We start from the raw sequence: 21,471 nt of genomic DNA on the forward strand, positions 1-21,471 counted from the left end.
AGCAATACAGCTAGTAACTCAGACTACATGCTTGGGCTCTTCAAATTAAATTGATACACTGAGCGGGCCAACCTGGGAAGGTTCACAGTTTGAATTAGAATATGTCAATGGCTCTGGATTTCCTATCCAATGTATACTGGGGGCTCTTCCCCTGATGTAAAGCAGCCAGGCCATGAAACTGACCACTCACCTCCAACCAGTGCCCAGGTGAAGAAAACGTAAATCTATACATCCACTCATCAATATGCCTTCATGGTATAGTGCTTAATTAGTTAAGCAAAGGGATAACTTTAACTTTATCTATGGTGCTGGACTTCGCTTATAGCAGTATGACGTTTACAGTGTAAAATCTAATGTAATATCAGTTCATGATAAGAATATTAAATACTTCACAAAACAAAATGTAACAGAATTAATATTCATATCCCTTCTGCGTTTCATCCACCAGTGGAAAGCATCAAGGGGTATAGATTTAGCCTGTGGGTTACAAAGTTTAAGTTTAAGTTTCCAATTTTAACTGCTGACAAGACATATTTCTGTACTCAGTTACAGGTTAAATTATTACAGTGGATGGCTAGTGACTTGATGATAAAGAATAATTCCTGTTCTTCCTTTTATTACATCTTTTGTTTTCATCCACTCGAAACCTCTCCTCTTCCTTGAAATAATCTTGAAACTGTTGCAACTCCACAATAAATCCAGCTGAAAACGTGGGGAAGGGAAAAAATCAAGCCATTTAGTCAATTAAAATAACAATGCAGAAACGTGGTATTCAGCCTGACATAATTTAATTACTTGTATTATTCAAAATGAAACTGAATGTTCTTGTCAAATGTAATAAAATGAATAAAAGAAATTTTGTTATGCTCACTCAAAGAGTGTAATGGCCTACAGATATATGCAGATTATCTTAAATTAAAGTCCCATCTTCTGGGATACAACACCATATAGTTAATAATATCCCAGACAATAAGTCTCTCCATAACCACTCTGTGAGAACCTCAAATCCTATAGTCTTAAACCAGATGAATGTGTGTCTGCAATCATAAAGATGATATATAATTACTATCAGTATCTGACCAATGATGTCAATCATGAAATAGTCTCTCAATGATCATCTGATAGAAAATGGTGTGTGTGTATGTTTGTGCATGCGCACGCAAATTCTCTCTGACAAGCAGACGGGTTTCTCTTTCATGAATAGGCTTGGCCTTTGCCAAGTGTACACATCGCACATATAGCATGATACTGTCATGTAAACTTGGGTACCTGCATGTGTGCAGGTGTGTGTGTATGTGTGTAAGACTATAGACGAGTAATGGATTAGTGAACTGGATTTATTGACCCCTTGTATCCATCACTCAGAACTACACTTCACAGATCACTGACACACACAGACTAGTGTTCTCAGTCTATTACAGTCTCCACTCCCCATTTCTTGGCAATGGCTTCCATCAAGGGAGATTCTTCAACTTCCCGCACTCAGGCCATGTCACACCAACCTCTTAGTCTTCTCTTCACAGCTGACCTTCAACTGACAACTGACAACTGAACTCTCTTACCAAACAGCTACCTCCTGTCACTACACTCTGCTGAACCGCCAACTGACTGCAGCTCGGCTAGTGTCCTCATTGTGTAACATCAGCATGGAAACAACAGAAAACACTTCCTCCAACAAACTTTCTACTGTTATCATGCTGGTTATGTAGTGATAGACTGGATATCTTTTCCTTTTCCTTCTATAATATATATAAGTCTTCTGTCAAGTGGACAAGCATAAGTCATTAGTGATATAATCAGTGCTCTTTGGATGGTTAGTTTAATGTTAGTGCTGAAATGCTAATATTGGATAAAGGAAAGACCCTGACAAATGTTCTGAAGGCCTTGGCTTCGATCATTTCTGTGTGAAATTCCCATGTAATTCTTTTATCAAAGATTACACCGAGATATTTTACTTGATCTACAAAGAGAATGTTCCATCCATTCAATATATGCATGAATGAATGTGTAAGGGTGAGCCATAATAGTAAGATAGCATTGGACTCATCTGAAGACAAGACACACATCACAACGCACAACAGGAGGGAACATAACTCACTACCTCAAACACACATGGCCATTGAGGGGGCTTACGTATTAACAACCTAAGCATCAAAACAGAAGAATTTTAACACCTGATGATGACCACGTTGTTTGAAGCGTGTAGTATAGAACTCTTATAAAGGGAATATCTTTTAATAAATTTTAAAGATTATTAATTTTACATTGGAGATTGTAAGAAACTAATTGACTCTAAGAGAAGAGCTGTTGGAAGCTGTGTTCTCTGTGCAGTCTGTGCTGAGGCTATATAACGAAGGCCAGCTGCCATTAGGAGGGCCTCAAAGGACCTGATGCCAAGACAAACTGTTTGGAAGTAAACTGTCAGTCATAAAGTAACTCTGACTAGAAGAGAATCACTTGACACACAGGTGATTCTCTTATAATGGAAGCTGGCCCTCGTTATTTAGCCTCAGCATGGACTGCAAAGAGAACAAACCCTATGTGGAGGCAAGGTTGAATACCTCCACCGTGACCCTGTGAGTCATAGGAGATGACAAAAAAGGGAAGTCTCAAATCTGAGACAGTAAAATATGGTCATGAGTCCCAAGGGACTCGAACCCGAGAAAGACTGCGCTGGCAAGGGCCGTCAGCATGTACAAACGATAGACCTATCCTCTTGTCAGAGAGGGTGCCCCACAGAAAACAAGACTGTGGGGCTTGACACCAAGACTTATTGACTGCCTGCCCATTAGTCACAATGTGGCTTTGATTTTGACTTTGACTCTGACTTAGAAGAGAGTTCTGAGATGACAGTGAGAAGAGCAGGAGGTTAGTGTGAGGTGTCCACCAAACTGGGAGGTCTAGTTTTGTGCGTTAGTTAGTAGAGTGGAATGTGTTNTGCTGGCAAGGGCCGTCAGCATGTACAAACGACAGACCTATCCTCTTGTCAGAGAGGGTGCCCCACAGACAACAAGACTGTGGGGCTCGACACCAAGACTTATTGACTGCCTGCTCATTAGTCACAATGTGGCTTTGATTTTGACTTTGACTCTGTCTTAGAAGAGAGTTTTGAGATGACAGTGAGAAGAGCAGGAGGTTAGTGTGAGATGTCCACCAGACTGGGAGGTCTAGTTTTGTGCGTTAGTTAGTAGAGTGGAATGTGTTGGTTGGTGAGTGAGTGAGTTAGAGAACTGCTGTATTTCATTCCTTGTGAGCTGTTGATGTTAGAAGCTGGTAGCTGAGGCATGGAGACAGTTTGGAAACCCAGATGAAAGGGAGCGTCTGTCATTGATTGCCATTACCAAAAAACTGGTGAAGACACAGCAGGCTGAGAAGAATTAAGTATGTGCTGTAGTGAACTGCAGAATGTGTGTATGAAATAGTGTTAGTGCTATAGTTACTTGTAGTTACAATCTGTAAGTGTTCAATATATCCAATTACCAATCCAACCCCCATCTATAGTCACTCCTACGTGTGATTATATTCTCTGCTCTTTCCCAATATTTCTTTCTTAATGACATGTATGTCTATATATGCGTAATGTACCTTTTTGGAAACTGCATTGTTCTTCTGTAGGCTGTAATTTAATGTTTCTTATTTCCATATACATTTTGTATGCTGAGCTCAATACAGAGATTCCTCTAATTTGAACAAATTTTGAATAAAATGTATTTTACATTGCTGAAGAATGAGTATATACTTGTAACTACATTCAAATAAATACCATTTAATTCTGCAACCGTTGGAAGTTCTCCACCAAAATCTTGAGGCAAGCATCTCTTTGGCAAATGTTCATAGATGGATTCATTATTGCCTGTATGGAAATGAATCTGGAACCAAAAAATAGCAAAATCTGTTCAAAGCAATATTACAAATTAGTGGAGTTAAAGGAACTCTTCTGCTCCATTTAAGTATATAAATACAATGAACAACAGTTCATATAAAGTGATTTTTTTTTAATTGGCACAAAGACAATGCATATACTTCCTCATGTACAAGTAACCATGATTATGTTACCTTGAAAACAAAATCAGATGTTGCTCAGTAGACTGTTGCTAGTGACTGGGTATTCACCTATCAAGAAAAAACTCTTGAACACTGTCTATAATAAATAAAATCCATCCAACCATTTAGGCGCTGATGAGGCACATATCAACCAGTACGTATAAAGAGCATTTCAAAACACACTTTTTCATAATAAGCGTGCTGAAAAGATTTAAATTCATCAAAATCTTTAGATCGAGATGCTTTCATAATCACAGGACTCATAGTGGTAATTGTTTTAATGGACCTCTGGTGAATTAACTGCTAATGTCCACTGGATTCTCTGGTTGTGATTAAAATTAACAGAGTGGTGTAACTGTTAATTCATGGATGTCTTAACTCAAGTGTTTTGTTGTTGTTGTTGTTGTTGTTGTTGTTGCTGTTGTTGCGTGATTGTTGAATGGGTTCAATGCAAGGAATATAGCCCAAGCTGTTGTAACACTAAGTATGGGAGAGCAGGTTAGTGGAGGATGAGTGGAGCTGTCAAATAGGCATAGTTTCTCAGCAGATGAAGCATTAAAACGCAGAGGGGAATACATGAGCTCTACAAGAATCCGGAGATGTTGAAGTCTGCCTCACCATAAGTCAATCATATTACAATCACATGATTATGTGTGGAAATAGTCCTCTAGATTCATATCACAAGAGATCTCCAAAAGCACGTGCAAAGTTAATAATAACAGCGTTACAAGAAAATGAAAATAAAACTATGAGTGAAGATATTTTGTAAGTAAAAGCACTCTGTTGCAGGAGAAAAAAGAAAGACCAGCATATGATCATGGAAATGCACCCTCCCACACGTCTTTGAAAACCACGGAATTTGTAACTAAAAACAGCATGGTTGCCATTCTCCATCCTCCCTACTTGCCGGACTTAACCCCTATGATTTCGCTTTGTTTCCCAAATTGAAAATGAGACTGAAAGGACGACTTTTGAAACAATATCTGACATGCAAAGGAAATCACAAGCCATACTTGACAGCATTGAGGAAAACGACTTCATGGAGCTTTCGAAGAGTGGAAAAAACGATGGGCTCCCTGCATACATTCCCAACGAGACTGTTTTGAAGGAGATGGCAGACAAAATTGAGCAAGTTAAGCGAGCATTTCTTTTTTGACCTATCCCAGGAACTTTCCAATACACCTCATATATACTGAAATGCTATTTCTCCATCATATTCTCCTACTAAATTACTGCACTGACTGAGCAAGTTGTCTCAAGCAGTAATGCTTCTGACTTCTATTCATCAGCTGACTACTTTGAATCTCAGTTGGGATGCTGACTCAGGTTTGTGTGGTTTTACTCAGTCCCTCCAGGGAAATGGCATCGTACCATCATAGATTAGGCAACAGATGCTACAGCCCACATCCTTTCCAGTTCATTACTCACTAATCATCCTACCATTTTATGTTTTGTAGTCTACACTACTGATGTTAAATAAACAATAAATAAATCACAAAACTATGAAATAAAGGTATCTCTACCAGTTATATCTACATGACATGATCATTTCCTTTTCATTCCCTGTGACATTTTTGGACTGGATTCATCTGTCTCAGGATAGGAGCTAGTGGAGGGCTTTTGTGGAAATGAACCTTCACATTTCGTAAGATGTTGGGAATTCTTGAGTAGTTGAGCAACTAGCAGCTTCCCAAGAAAGACTCACCTCCTTGAAGTTAGTTACAAATTTGTTGCAGTAAAGTTTAGAGTACAATAACAGGACATGTACACACAATTGTTTGCATTATTTAACATACCAGTTTTTGAAGTTCTTTACTCAAGAAAGGTTTAATGAGGCGCATGAGATGATCCACAAAAGCTGCTGTATTTAATACATGAATGCCCTTCAGTCGTACAGGCAATCCTTCCTGCAATGCATCAAGTAAAAACTGCAAAAATATTACAGTAATATAATAAATAATTATTTTAATGAAATGATGAGTACTGATAGATAAACTAAAAGTAAAAAGTTTATATTGACAATGTGACATTAAGCAAGGATCTTTCATGACAGCGTCCAAAACTGATCTATAATGGACTATGAAATTCACTAGGTTGCCCCATATTTTACTTGTAACAGCTATTTCAGTCTAATATTTTGGGGTCTTCGGGAACATGATGCCATGCAGTCTGGTAAAGTGTTACCGATGTTTCGGGAAAATTAGCTGCTTTCACCTTACACTTCTTCTGACACCACAACTGGGCCACTTCAAATATATCAGCATAAAAATATTGATGTTACTCCCATTACACTCAAAACATTATTTTTATGGCTTCTGATAATTTCAAAAATAAAGTTTATTTTTCTGATGTATGCCAAATGAAGGGCACTGATTGCATTAACAGAGTTAATTTTCCAATTCAAAATGGTTTTGATGATGGTATATTACTTTCACTATTTAAAATTCTATTTCTAAAACTTCTCATTAATGCTTGGTAGTCACATGATTCTTCTTCACTATCATTCACGAAAACTGCATGAAAATGAAATTTTAAACAATAAAATTATCTCATTACTGCAATAGAATGTTGGATTATAATATTGTCACATATATGGAATGACTATACACGTGATTTGGATTGGCAATTGGATTTATTAAACACTTACAGAATGTAACTACAAATAGCTGTAGTGCTAAAGCTAATTCCCACACTCTGCAGTTCACTACAGCACATACGAAGTCTTTTCAGTCTGCTGTGTCTTCACCAGTCATTGTCTGGTAACAGCTGCCAATGCCATAGATCCCTCAGTTTCCCTATTCATGGCTTCATGTTCTCGTCAGCTGTCACCTCTCTCACTACAACTCACACGCTGAAATAACTGGCTTCCAACTGCTGGACTCTCAATTTACTCACAACGTACAATCGACTCCTCATGTAGACTATGCAAGGACTGCATCGAGAACACCTCTCCCAACAGTTCTGTTGTTGTGTGCGTGTCTGTTGTGTCCATTTCCTAGTAATGGCCGTTGTTTACAGATCCATTGCCTAGCAACAGCTCTACATGCTACAGTACTGTAGTATATTATACTTAGTATTATTTGATTTCTGTTCTTAGTATCCTGAACAAAATGCAAAATTTCAGAAACTGGATATTGTGACATGACACCTGAAAGCTTGAATAATGGAGCCAGAAGAATTTGTCCCTTGCGTAATATCTGCAGCAACATATATGTACACAAAAATAGAAGAACTGCTGGAAATGGTGTTCTCTATAGGGTCCGTGCTGAATTCATAAAAGGAGAGCCTGTGTGGAGGTGGGTTCAAATACCTCCACCGTAGCCCTGCAAGTCAGAGGAGGCGATGAAAAGGGAACCCAATGCCTCGGAATAAAACTGAGCCACCCTGTTCCTGGAGGATATAAATACAGGGACCTGGCCCTCCAGGTTAGGGGAGTCTCAATCTCAGATAATAAAATACAATCATGAGTACTGCGTGATGCGGACCTGAGAATGACTGCCTTGGCAAGGTCCAGCAGCAATTGTAAACAATAGACCCATCCTCTCATCAGGGAAGATGTTACATAAGGATTATAACTGCAAGTGTTATTTGAAAAAATTACTGATAATAGTCTCAAGGGACTTAGCGCCAAGTCGAACTGATTGGTGGTAAAATGCCAATTGTAAAGTAACTCTGACTTTGACTCAGAATTAGTCAAGAATGTGAGTTTTTGCAGCCGTAAGTGAATTGTGAGACAGTCACCAGCCAGCAAGAACACCAGCACAGAAGCAGAGGTCATTGCTGGGACCCATTACCAGGCAACAACTGGTGAAGACATAGCAAACTGAGAAGAATTAACGTGTGCTATAGTCTACAAACTGTATGGAGAAGTAAGTGCATGAATTACTAAGAGCGTTATCATTACGTATAGTTACAATATATAAATGTTCAATATATCTAATTACCAATCCAAACCCCATGTCTAGTCACTAATATGTGAAAATATTCTTCTTTCCTCAAGTGTAAAGATAGCTGAGACTAACTCTTTTTAATGGAAAGAACTGAGCAAGCAGACGCGTTTTATCTTCTGGTATGTAACACCATGTAATCTGACATTTCAGAGGAAGTATCACCTCCATCCTCAGTTCTAAAGAGCAAGATAAACAAGAAACCAGCATGAAGCAGGCTGCAAGCAAAGCCAACATTTTCACAGTTGACTTTAAAGAGGTGGTGTTTGACTGTACAATTCACAAGCCTCTCTGCTGCTTCCATTATGTGGATGACAATTTCATCACATAGTCCCATGGGCCTGACAGGCTGAGGGACTTCCTTAACTACCTGAACAGTGTTCATCACAACATTTGAGTCATCGTGTAAATGGAAAGAAACGGCCGTCTTCTCTTCACAGACATGAATATTTCTAGGAAACTAAATGGCTCTCTGGGCCATCTGTCACGTGTCGCCTAAGTCCGTACCTGGCACACGTAGTGCTGCCCTAAGTTTCAGACCGTATTTTGAACTGTTATTTTTTTTTGCGTGCAATAATTCTTTTGATATGAAATTAAAGACGAAATTGCCAGTTATCATTTCGTATATCTGTTGTCCCACTTTGAACTTCCCGCGGTTACGTAGTGCTGCGCTAAGTTTCAGACCGTATTTTGAACTGTTATTTTTTTTTGCGTGAAATAATTCTTTTGATATGAAATTAAAGACGAAATTGCCGGTTATCATTTCGTATATCTGTTGTCCCACTTTGAACTTCCCGCGGTATTTGTATTTGAAGAAATTTTGTACATCAATGGCTAGTACGCTGCATTGCCGTACATACCTACCCCTATCTTGGGGAATTCTTATGAACTAAATATGACAGATCGATAGTGTGTGCATTCCCAGCGTGTTGGTCGAATCAATAGTCGATTCTTTGGAAGCAGAATATGACAAGTGCTGCTGCTAGTTGTTTTAGTTCTAGATTGGAATTAGGAAAGCACGCGGACCACGAGAAATGGAGAAACCACGTGTAGAAAATAGGCTAATAGCGTTAAGCTGTGTTCGGTGACGACCAGTTAGAATGTTTACTTCAAAGCGATTCCGAGTAAAATTTGTCAGATTTAGATTTTGACACAGAAAATGAATTGGAAGATCGTGCTTTGCTTGATACTGTGAGAAATGAGGGCAGTCATGAAGATGACAGTGCTACTCAAAAGACTTAATTTGGGAGAATATGGAGAACTATAGGACACAACGGGAAAATTTCACGGGCAGTGTTGGACCTCGAGGTGCTGCAGTACATGTTACGGAAATTGTAGACGTTTTTAAATGGTTTTTCAACAAAAAACTAATTGACACTACTGTGAAAGAACAGATACAAGGGGCGCAAACTATAAGTCAGGTCGCCTGCTAGGGTTTGGAAACCTGTAACAGAGGGAGAGATTTGTGTTGTATTGGGTATGTTTATGCTCATGGGCATTATTCAAAAATCTACCCCTAGGTCATATTTTACAACCAAACGAGTGATTTCCACATCAGGATTTAGAGAGGTTACGACACGAGACAAATTGGAATTAATATGTAGATGTTTGTATTTCGCTTACAATGATACCATCAGCAATTTTGAAGGACCATAGAAACTTAAAAAAAAATGTTCCCAATAATTTCACGTCGTAATAACAGATTTCAGGAACTGTATATCCCAAACCAGGACATTTCAATTCATGAATCATTGACACTCTGGAAAGGCCGTCTTTCTTTCAAACAGTACCTCCCTCACAAAGCATCCAAATTTGGAATAAAAACTTATGAGCTGTGTGACTCCACCACAGGGTATTTATGGTCCTTGTATTTACTGGCAAGGATACAGAACTAGAATCCCCCTTGATGCCCTTGATCACAGCTGACACCAGTAAAACAACAGCCATTGTCCTGAAATTGGTAGAACCTCTTCTGAAACAAGGTCAGAAGTGTGGATGGATAATTTCTATAATTCATCATCCCTAGCCAGGCTACTGAAAATCACACACAAGACTGACTGTGTTGGGACTCTCAATTTGAACCGCAAAAGTGAAAAACACACAAAAAAGTGAAATAGTGGCACAGCTTTCTGAACCTGTTTCTGTCACAAAGTGGTGCAACAAAAAAATCGTGACCCTGTTACAATTCGAGACAAGGAAGTGGTCAAACCAGTTCAGTATTGGACTACAACAAATCAGTGATAGGGGTCGATTTGAAATACTAGCTGCTTCACTCTTATTTGATTGAGAGGAAGTGTATGAATAAATGGTATATGAAGCTATTTCACAGGCTCTTGAACACCTCAATTCTGAATGCAATAATATGTAGGAGTATCACTGGCACAAAAATAAATCAGTTGTCATTCAGAATTCAGTTGACTGAAGGACTTTCTGTGAAATATGCAAATGCTGTAGAACACAAAGTGCCTGGTTGACATTTATCAGACAACACAGTGCCCCATCTAATTGAATGAAATTTATAAGCAGGATTCCACCAACAACAGAGAAATCAAGACTGCAAAAACTGTGTGTTGTATGCCAGAAGCAAGGGGAGAAGAAGGGCACTATGTACTGGTGTGACATGGGGCATGGGACTCTGCATTGAGTGTTTTCACGACTACCTCACACAGCTGAATTTCTAAGGTGATATGATACTATTCATAATTTTATAAGCTTACTGTGCCAAAAACAATTTTAAAGTAGTGTAGATCAGTACTCCGATTCTATATATACTTTTCTGAACGTATTGTGAAAATCTGAAAAACAAAACTCCAGTTTTTTTGCCATTTATTACACTTTAAGTGACATGTTGCATTCTCCGCTTTAAATATCCTCCAACCCAAGGAGTGAGTAGGAATTTTAATGCCCAGTGGCATTGAAAGGTTAGCGACAGTTCTCGTTACCACCCATCCAGCAAGCATGTCACATTTTCCAGTGGTGCAGATGGCCAAAGATCTTTGAACAGGAGTTTCTGATTGTCACTTCCAGGAAGAATTCTAGCACTGTAACCCTCCCATGGGGTTGCTGTGCCCAAAGACAAGCAATATTCTGTCACCTTACTGTGTTATGTTTGGTCAGTTTTCAATCACTTTAGCTTGATACTGTCCTGGCACTTCAAGCTGGTTGACCTTCCACCGAGGAAAATGGCTAGGTTCCTTTGGCTGGTCAAAGACAACATGGAACTTAGGCTGCCAAGAGTGTGTAGTATCCCCTGTGAGTGTGGGCAGGACCATATTAGACAGAGAGGTTGTTCAGGTGGCACCAAGTTAAAGGAACACCATCAGCATAACCAGCTAGAACACTGGGATAAGTCAGCCATGACAAAGCACAGCATCAGCTTGCACCACTGCATCCAGCATCATAACACCAGCACTGATTGTGGTTGCTGCTTGCTTCATGCTGATTTCTAACTTTAGCTTACCCCTTGACCCTGAAAATGGAGGTGATATATTCCATCAAAACACTGGTTAACTTTCAATAGACAATATGGAATTATATCACAGATGATAGAACTCAAATCAAAGTAAGTAACTCCCCATCTTCTCATATGATGAAGGAGAAAGATACAGTTTCTGAACTACTCTGGTCTGTTCAGAATTATAGATGATGGTCAAAGGCCAGGAACAAAGTAATTTTCTGAGTAAATACATATGGATCTGGTTGGAAATTCATTGCTATACTCCTGCAGTATGGCGATTTTTCCAAACATATAAACTTTGCTACCATATTTTTTAACCTGTTTTGAAATATTTATATCTATATGTCTAAACTGTTCCCTACTGATGCCACTAGTAAAAGCAATCAGTGACTGTGACATGAATTACAATAACAAATAACCCTGAACCACACTGGAAATTTTCAATTGAAAACCTAAATGTGCTAGACTTCTTTACGTACATTTTACTATGCATTCACAAACTCAGAACAAACAGGATTCACTAACAGTTTATTTACTTAAAAATCTATATTAAGTTTTTATGGAAGCAGATACTGCCATCCTAATTATAAAGCCAAGATCAGTGTCATTATAGAGGAAGTCTGACTGTATTTCAAAATGAAGACATTCTCAAGCCTAAATGGTGCACATGGCATTGAGCCAAATGCCATTTTAGTAAGATCATTCCATGTCAAATCAACCTTATCTTCTCTGATGTTATTGAAATTTGAAATACATGCTATCAGACATTAAAAATTAATGTATTAAAAATGGAAGACATGGATCTGAAATATTTTTGAAATTTTTGTCATTTCAAAATTTAAAATAACTGCAAAATTTGACTACTTGTACATGTCATGACCAGTGCTTGTGTCCTGTAAGAAAACAACAAAATATCTAATTCCTTAAAATGTTGTTAGTAATATATCTTCAGACTGCCATAGCATATCACACAAGTATTAACCTGAAACATAACATTTTTTCAGATTTTTAAAATTGTGGATTAATTTAAAACAAGCACAATTTCAGCTCTATATGCCAAGTAAAACAAGAGTTAGAATCAAATTTATGATTAGTCATAAAATAAATTTCCATAATTTTAGAAGTTTTGAAGACAATATGTCCTGAAATCATGAAAACACAGTTATCAAAGTTTGCATACAAAAGTAGGCGAGAATGTAAGATATGTTCATGTGACATGGAATGACCCAACATCTATTTGTACATCAAAAACTTGTTACTGTAGAAGAAAACATGGCTTCCTCCTGACAGAATACTCCATATATACTACAGGTTTGCACTAGGTGCCTTCTTCAAATAATCTGGCAAGTACAGCTATATTAACAGTGCATACTACAGGTTGTTAGTAAATCCATGGAGTAGGACCTAGAGCCTCTTAGATTCATTGCTTACAGTAAATTTGTCTTAAAATGAAAATAACCTGGACATAGGTGAGTATCTTATGTACTAAAGAGAGATTTAATCTGATGATATGTCCAAACTTGAAACCCTTGGCATCAAATACGATAATAGTGCCAGGTGATGTGCTGTCACGTTGGATGCACATATCGGCCATCATAAAATATATTCTGGCAGCATCACTGAAGCAGTATTTTGAAGGCTCATTTTCCTTTAGACTGTGAAATATAATGTGATGGCCATTTGGATCTCTAACAGGAAGCTGTATGTAGTTTCTGGAACAATCATAATTTATTATTACTCTCTAAAATATCAAATAGTTTTAGCACTTACCAGCTGACAAAGTATCACTTGGAAATGTTTTGCCATGAACACATGCAGTTCGCATGTATGTGTATCTTCTGCTTACTGTTGTGGGATAACATTTGAAGTCCATCAGGGTTTGCATCAGGACTGTTTTAGAATTTTGAAAATAAAATAAAACAGTTATATATTTTTACTGTAAAACTGTCCCATAAAACACAGCTGTAATCAGCAAATATAAATAACATCCCTTCAAATCCAAGTTATGATACCCATATTGTGGATGATGGTAACATCTGAAAGGATGACAAATAGACCCCTGGTTCACCAAGGCAAAGACGTAAGTTATAATGACAAGGACTGCATGGAGTGGAGATGATAGTGTCATGAATGACCCCCCCCCTCAGGACACTGAGCAACATTCTGTTGTATGTATGCCTTGCACCCATATTGGGCAATGCCACTGGTAATATTTCCCCCCTAAATCATAAGACCAAAATGGACACCAAAATTATAAAGACTAAATTGTAGGGACTCTTAGAGAGAGAGATGCCAGCAAGCAAAGAAGGAAAATGCTCCTCAGTAGGTAGCTGATAAATTTGGAATGCACCCTCTAAAGGTCAAGGAAGCAACCAAGGGCACTGATTTGCCAACTATAAGAAACGTACTATGAAATCAATTGAGATGAACGTATGCCATAGTAAGGCAGCAGTGACAGTTCATTACCAGATAACTGCTGTATATTAGGTGGATATAACACTTTTTTGGAAGCCCTTGAGAGCCAAGAAAGTGGACTAGCTACCTCTGAAGGAATAATATTGTCTTTCACACCTAATAACAATTCAAGATCCAGAATTTATGTTAGCAATAAAAACGAATACCTTGTTCATGTTAGATCTCTATCCTAGGGATGTTACAACGGTAAGGATAACATACATCAGTGAATCCAGAAGGAACTTACTCTGATGTCAGCGTACCTTCAGTGTGACTTGGACAGACTGCCACCAACCATGGTATAAGTTACATCAGATATTGCAGCAGCAAGAGACAGGAAATTAACATTGGATGTGATGCCAGTACATACTAACAAGTAAGCACTGGCACCAATCCAAGAGGAGAAAGCATAATGGAATATTTGATGAGCTCAAGCCTGAATATAATTAATTGAGATAAAAAAAAAACTCCCTTTACGATTTGAAACATGATGGGAGTTACAGACCTGACACTAAGGACCAGTGAAGTAGGTAAGCTAATGAATGTTTGGCATGTATCTGATAAGCCTTCATTGACAGATCACAGATATATATGCTTTCAGGAAGACATCAATTAACTAACTGGAGTTACATTCAGGGACCCCCCCAAAAAATAAATGGGAATCTTTTGAAGATGACCTAAAAGTATATCTGCAAAATATTCAGTTGGTGCAAGATGTAGACTGGCTGTTGACCAATTGTAACAAACCAATCCTTCTGCCCCATCACCAAACCTGTCAGCCCAGAATCAGTCACTCACCATAGATTGTGCTTTGTACAATAAACAACTGACGGACTGAAATCTCAAGCAACAAAGCTGATTAATAGGACCATAATAACACATGACTGGGATCCTTAACATAAGCAAATTAGGAAAACTAAAAGATCTGTGGGATGCACAAGGGGCCACCGTATCTGGACATGTAACTATGTAAAATTAACAGGGGATGTAGGATTTGATGTCTCAGAGCAGTGGTTATGAAGAGTTCTGTCTTCCAGAATACAATGCCAGAGATCTGCTTGGTATGTGCTTCATGCTGGTTTCCTACTTGGCTTATTCTTTGACCCGAAGATAGAGGTGATATGTTCTTCTGAAAAGTCGGTTGGCTTTCAACAAATTACACAGCATTATATCCCAGAAGACAGAGCTGTTCATGGAAGACTGATACCTATACAGAAAAATGATCAGTCAGTCTTAGGTTAGCTGGACTGTAGAAACATTTAAACCATTAAAATCAGCAATAATATGAAGCTGTATGCTATATTTTTAGTGTCTTCGGCATATGGATATATTCATATTTTCCTATATTCTGGTCCAATATTAGTAAAGATGTTGGTGCTAGGGTGTGTAGGCTTGCATATGGAAAAAGATTAGTTCCAGTCTTTGGGTGTCCTACAGTATTAAAGGCGGGAGTATATGCCATTAAGGCATTTGTAGCAGGGAATACTGACAGTTTATAAAAACAGAGACACCCACTCTACGAATATATTCTATCAGGCAGTCATACTTTGATTACTGAGTATTATGAGATTAATTCTGAACTGGTCTGGAATTGCCATCAATCTCTAATGAAACTCTCTAAATATAAGACATGGGTGCCAGGACACTGAAGGGCTGAAGGAAATGAAATTGCTGATCAGTTGTCCGTAGCTGAATTTGGACATTTTTTTACAGAAAGCTAAACAGCATGTGATATGTTTGAGACAGTTGCTAAGAGGACTCTCTTGGATTTGATGAGACCAGCAAAAACGCTGGTGGTCTATACACTGGCAAAAACGTGCAAGAGGCTTCCTATGGAATCCTCTGCCAGTAGAATTACGGAACTATCACAGCTAAACAGGAATCAGTTAAGCCATCTGAAAAGGCAATTTACAGGACACATCACTTGAAAGGATACCTTGTCAGACTGGAACTAATAAATAGTTCTCACCTGTGAAAGGTACTACCATGAAGATGAAACAGTCTCACATATCCTATGTTGCCGTGTGGTTCTAGCTGAATTATGGTGTTGTCACCTAGGACTCAATTTCATGAAGTCAACTGACTGTCAGGAGGCCCCATTAAGGAAGGTACTATACTTCTCTTAAAGCCCAACAGATCAGAGACAGTCATGGTATAAGGGTCATTCAATGCCCACTCTTCTAATCCACTCTAATCTGAATACAAATAACAACTCACAAGACATAATTATAAGTGAGTGGCAAAGAATGTCAGATGTATTCAAGAGCATACCAAAATGTTTTTCTCTGGAATTTCCATTGACCACTGCAATGAATGGTTATAAATTATTAAGCAAGTACCTAATTTTCTGTTATAATGCACAAAATAAGTCTAAACATATTTAATGCTGTAAGTGAACAACATATAAATAAATGTAAACCAAGCACTATACTTACAAAACTGCCAACATTTTTTGATTTTCTATACGTTTCAAATCTCTGTTAGTAAATATTTCTGGAATATTGGTCCTTATAGTATAATATGTCTCAATGCAGTCCATAGTCCGAGCAACATCATAATAGCAGCTGTGTAGGAACATTATTAGGTGCTCTTCTGTAATAAAAGGAAATATTAATTAAATTCCTGAATAATATTTATAGCCATGAGTAAATTAAAAAAATGTAATTTGTTGCATATTCAATCAATCATTAACACGTCCATCCAAGAGCCCTATCAGAGTTTGTATTCTGTTACTTTTATAACTACGTTTATGGAGCCAAGTATTTTTTAGAAGCCTCCAGTTATGTGGTTACTCAAGAATTTCCCAACATTTTATGGAAGCTGAAAGTTCATTACCCTGTTCACAGGAGTCTTCCACTGGTCCCTATCCTGAGCCAGATCAATCCAGTCATATCACCTCATCCTAGCTCTCTAAGATCCATCTTAATATTCTCACACCTATATATAGGTCCTCCTAGTGGTCTCTTTCCTTCTGGCTTTTGAACTAAAACTATATGCATTCGTTTTGCCCCATGCATGCTACATTCTTTGCCCATCTCATCCTCCGCGACTTAACCATTCTAATTATATTTGGCGAAGAGCACAAGTTATTAAGCTCCTCATGATGCAGTTTTTTTTTTCTAACCTACAATTTTATCTTTTCTTGTTCCAAATATTCTCCTCAGCATCCTGTTCTCAAATACCTTCAGCTTAGGTTTATATTCAGTACATATTACTTAGAAATGAGTAGTCTTATAGGTGGATGCCCATATTTTAGAGGAACCTGCTGTCCTGAAGGCAGATATTTCTTTGACTCAAAAGATGGAGGCAGTATGTTCCTCTAAAACACTGGGATCCACCTGCAAAACTACATGGTGTCACAGCCCAGAGGTCCATAATCTGAACACTCACAACCATGAAAACCTACAACTTCTGTGTACTTGCAACTGATGCTCTGAAATAGCATTTTGTTTTCCTTTGAAATAAACTCATAAAATGCAATAATGTTCCTTCCAATGTTCCACCTACTTGTTAAATGCCCTCTTTTGTTGTGGCAGTGCAGAATTCATCAGCCACAGGGAAGCTCCATTTTCAGACTTGGGAACAAATGCAAATCACACAGTGGTAGATCCATTCTTGCTATAGTGAGTTGCACAATATAGAACTGTGCAGACTGGTGTTTTCATGGTAGAAGAGTCATGCAGACAGTAGATCAGTTATTGCTATAGTGAGTTGCACAGTATAGAAATTTGAAGACTGGTGTTTTCATGGTAGAAGAGTCATGCAGACAGTAGATCAGTTATTGCTATAGTGAGTTGCACAGTATAGAAATTTGAAGACTGGCATTTTCATGGTAGAAGAGTCATGCAGACAGTAGATCAGTTATTATTATTATAGTGAGTTGCACAGTATAGAAATGTGCAGACTGGCATTTTCATGGTAGAAGAGTCATGCAGACAGTAGATCAGTTATTGCTATAGTGAGTTGCACAGTATAGAAATTTGAAGACTGGCATTTTCATGGTAGAAGAGTCATGCAGACAGTATGACAGAGATCTGAATATATGATTTCAGCATCAGTTCCAATTCAGTACTTTTAGTTCACTACTTCCTTTAATGACTAGTATTATTTATGATAGCTGAGCTTCTTAGTTACACCGATGGGATAATGCTATTTGAAAATTACTTTTTTTGTCAAACATTTCAGGCATTTTTTTTAAAGTAACAATAACATGGTAAGAAACAACATCATACTGTTCAGTATGTAAGACTTTCATTTCAAGTCAGCTGTGGAGACAGACAGAAAATCAGTCAGTGAATGCACAAATCAAAACCAATGGAAAACATGATGACCTTCAGCCCCATGTACATTACGGGCTGATTAGATTGGCCTGGGGTACTTGCATTGTAACTTTCAAACAGATTAGCTCATAATGAATAAATCAGTACAGCATATCTGTCAATAGTTGTCATCAGATGTCACATATGGATATTTAGAGTAAAGAATAGGCTTTCAGATGATCTATACCTGTGGTCATTTGCAAGCAATTTAAGGAAGTAATGTAGTTTGTACAACTGCATTTATCGCCAAGCAGTCTTGATATTTCTGGCAGGTAGTTCAGTTGCAGAGCTTGTCAGTCAAAGGGTTAAAGACGTTCTCAATCATTCAGTGAAATTATTTCTTGTGGAAATTGGTGATAGATCAGTGATTGTTGTGGAAGAGATTTAGTGTCTGATCTAAATGAATAGTCCCATAATAGATGTTTTTCACCTTTCATTCTCTGCTGCAAACGTAGTGATATATTCTTGCAAATATTAAACACATACATGAATATTCCCTCCTTCAGGAAATGAATAATATTTTAATTCACATACTTTACAAGCATTTGTAAATTAAATTCATAAATTAATTATTGGGAATTCCAGTGTTCATGGTGTAACATATTGACTGCTGATCAGATATTCTGCGTTCTTCAGATACTGTACCAAAAATAAAAGTATATGTGCAGTTCATAAGCTCATTATAGATTGGGAGTCTATGATCCAGTCAGGAAAGAAGAATTGTATGACATTCTCACTGAAATCAGTATATGTGTGCAAAACAAAATAACTCTGAGGAGAAGTGGGATGCACGGTATATACTCTGCATACCCTGATGCTATACCATCAGGCAAATTTGTAGTGGTGGAAACTTTGGTGGCAGGAAAATTTTTGAGGAAAAATGGGTTACCAGTGAGAAAAAAGATTATCTGAATAACAGCTATCAATGCTAATAATATGACTATATTGAAGGAGCAAGTGAAGTGGAGTGGAAGAAGCCAGTATTGCCAGCTATGGCAACAAGCCACTAAATCTAGTGGATTTGTAATGGGAATTAGGAACAAACTTTATTCAACTGCAACTAATGCATTTCTACAAGGATGACTCAGAAGAATCATTTGTTTATAAGTGTTTTCATGTCTGTGGATTTCTTCTGAATTTGGAGAAGACTCCTTCGAGCATTCTTGAGATAAGTGTTATGAACCAGGCATAAAAATTAAAAGATGTTTATAGCAAGTGTCACGTAACTTCAAACAAGGCCAAGAGTAACCTTGAATGTGCAGAAGAAAAATGTCAGACAAGGGGGTGGAGGGTGTGAGAAGTGACAGGCAGCCAGTGGAAGAATGAGCTATGCGCAGGACTTGACTAGGAATGCAGGGCCTTGTTCGAAGTTACGTGACACTGTCTATACCCACATGTTGATAATGCATTCAGGATCTTCCTATGTGTGCTGTCTTCCAACTCTTCTGCTGAAAGATTTTTCTCTGTACCACAACGACCAAGGTACTATGTATGTTTAGTGACATCAGAGAATTGTTTCAGCTGTTTATCTACCCTAATATTGAATCAGAACTCACATGAGTTCTTGACTGCACAGATATCATTGATTCTTTGCTGTTAAGGAATCTCAGAGGAAGCTGTTTTGAGTTTTCAACAACCAATTCTGTGACTTCAGAATTACCATACCATAAGCACTGGACTTGGAACATTTAATGTAATATTTAAAATACAACTTAGTAGATATAAATGTAAAATACATTTTTGTGTTTAATAGTGGTAAGAGTAAAAACTGTTGAGTTTTATGTGTTCAGCAAATTTTTTATCTACCTTATTCAAGCAGAACAGGTAGGCACAGATACAGCCTTGTATTTGTAATTACAACTAAATTATCCTACCACAATTTCCTGTTGACTCCATATTATATATTTTGTTGCACACCTATTTATAGCTAAGAGTTCAAAGGCAACAAAACTAGTATGACCAAGGGTGTAAAATCTTAATCTCCCTATGTATGTCATGTCTCACAGCTATTAATTTTCATGCAATCTAAGGTTCTCAATGAACAAACACAAGCAGAATTTTGACCTTTATTGATTAATTCACTACTTTCAACATGAGGAATAATTAATATTAATGAAGTACTGTACCTGAAATAGGTGGTAAGTGTTCTTGTGTACCTAGCCAACATTTCAGTTCTTCTAGGTCCTTCGTCTTTAGTTGAGGATTCTTGGAATCTGCTTGCATTGCACTCATTTTGCTATATCATCTAGTTACACATAAAAAACATCGTGGCACATAAATGTCAATTGATATAAAAGGCACTTATACAGCTGCACATCAAGAGCAACACTTTAATTACACTAACAGAGTTTTGATTCTAAATCAAATTGACCTAGAAATTAGAATTACCACAAACACATTTTTAAGGCTAGTCTGGCTTTCACTATATTGAACCATCAGAGACAGATACAGTCATACAGAGTATGTAATCTATATAGCATCAGGCCACTAGAGTTCTGGCATCAGTAAAATATTTAAAGTTATATCTATAGTTGTTATCTTCCTTGGCTTATGTTTCAGCCCTGAAAATTGAGGTGATATGTTCTTAAAGATTGACAGGATCTCTCCAAACTGCATGGTGTTACATCTTAGAAGACCACAACTCTTCATGATTCTTATCTGCATACTCTATGGGAGGAAGTGAAGGAGAGACCACTTACATGGAATGGATGAGACACTAATTGAGGATAGCACAGAATTATGAAGCTGTAAGGGGAAGATCAACAAGATGCTGATTTGTTGATGTTTCAGAACAATTACAAGTAGAGTCTGATTGTGAACAGACAGTATGAGTGTTTTATTTGTTGTTCTCTTCCACTGCAGCTAATTGGTGTCATCTTAAATATCACATACTCATTATGAACACAGTGTAAAAGGATTCTGAACAAGATATACTGATTAATGAACATTTCAGAAATATTTAGAGGACTGTATCATGAACTGTTAGTAGATATATGTCAGGACTAAACATTCCAGTGTTCTGTATTACACTACCCAGTCTTTAAATCTCTAGAAATAACCCAGCTTCATGGGAATTAATGATACAACTTTTCAACTAAAGAAAAAGAAATGAGGCCAAAAAGAGGTACTGTATAGTTGCTCACCTGTTGCTCTTCCCACAGTTAAATATGTGGAAGCTCACAATAACCATGCACATTTCCTGTTTTTTTCCCACCATAAGAAAGGACTCTGCAAACTCATTTCTTCCCCC

The 21,471-nt window shown here is 37.7% G+C and overlaps 1 protein-coding gene and 1 long non-coding RNA gene across 6 annotated transcripts; one reads left to right on the forward strand and one right to left on the reverse strand.

Moving 5' to 3' along the window:
- Nucleotides 1–224: 224 nt before the first annotated feature.
- Nucleotides 225–21,448, reverse strand: LOC111872190 (alpha-tocopherol transfer protein). Of its 5 annotated transcripts, none has more exons than XM_023865836.2 (7): nt 21,365–21,448; nt 20,348–20,466; nt 16,338–16,494; nt 12,908–13,160; nt 5,841–5,972; nt 3,764–3,869; nt 225–702 (listed from the first exon to the last, which is right to left on the reverse strand). In XM_023865836.2, exons 2-7 carry the CDS (start codon nt 20,451–20,453, stop codon nt 575–577), a joined length of 882 nt encoding a protein of 293 aa, XP_023721604.1. In that variant the 5' UTR covers nt 20,454–20,466; nt 21,365–21,448; the 3' UTR covers nt 225–574. The 5 variants fall into 5 exon arrangements, with proteins under 5 accessions (XP_023721604.1, XP_023721605.1, XP_023721603.1 ...); XM_023865837.2 differs by lacking the exon at nt 21,365–21,448 and adding an exon at nt 21,255–21,299; XM_023865835.2 differs by lacking the exon at nt 21,365–21,448 and adding an exon at nt 20,921–21,009.
- Nucleotides 8,656–20,865, forward strand: LOC117282934. The gene is made up of 3 exons (XR_004513871.1): nt 8,656–10,673; nt 14,097–14,432; nt 20,781–20,865. It is a non-coding gene; the product is annotated as an uncharacterized LOC117282934 (long non-coding RNA).
- Nucleotides 21,449–21,471: the final 23 nt, after the last annotated feature.

This window comes from Cryptotermes secundus, unplaced genomic scaffold, assembly GCF_002891405.2.
Source record: "Cryptotermes secundus unplaced genomic scaffold, Csec_1.0 scaffold593, whole genome shotgun sequence".
NCBI classification, from domain to species: Eukaryota; Metazoa; Arthropoda; class Insecta; order Blattodea; family Kalotermitidae; genus Cryptotermes; species Cryptotermes secundus.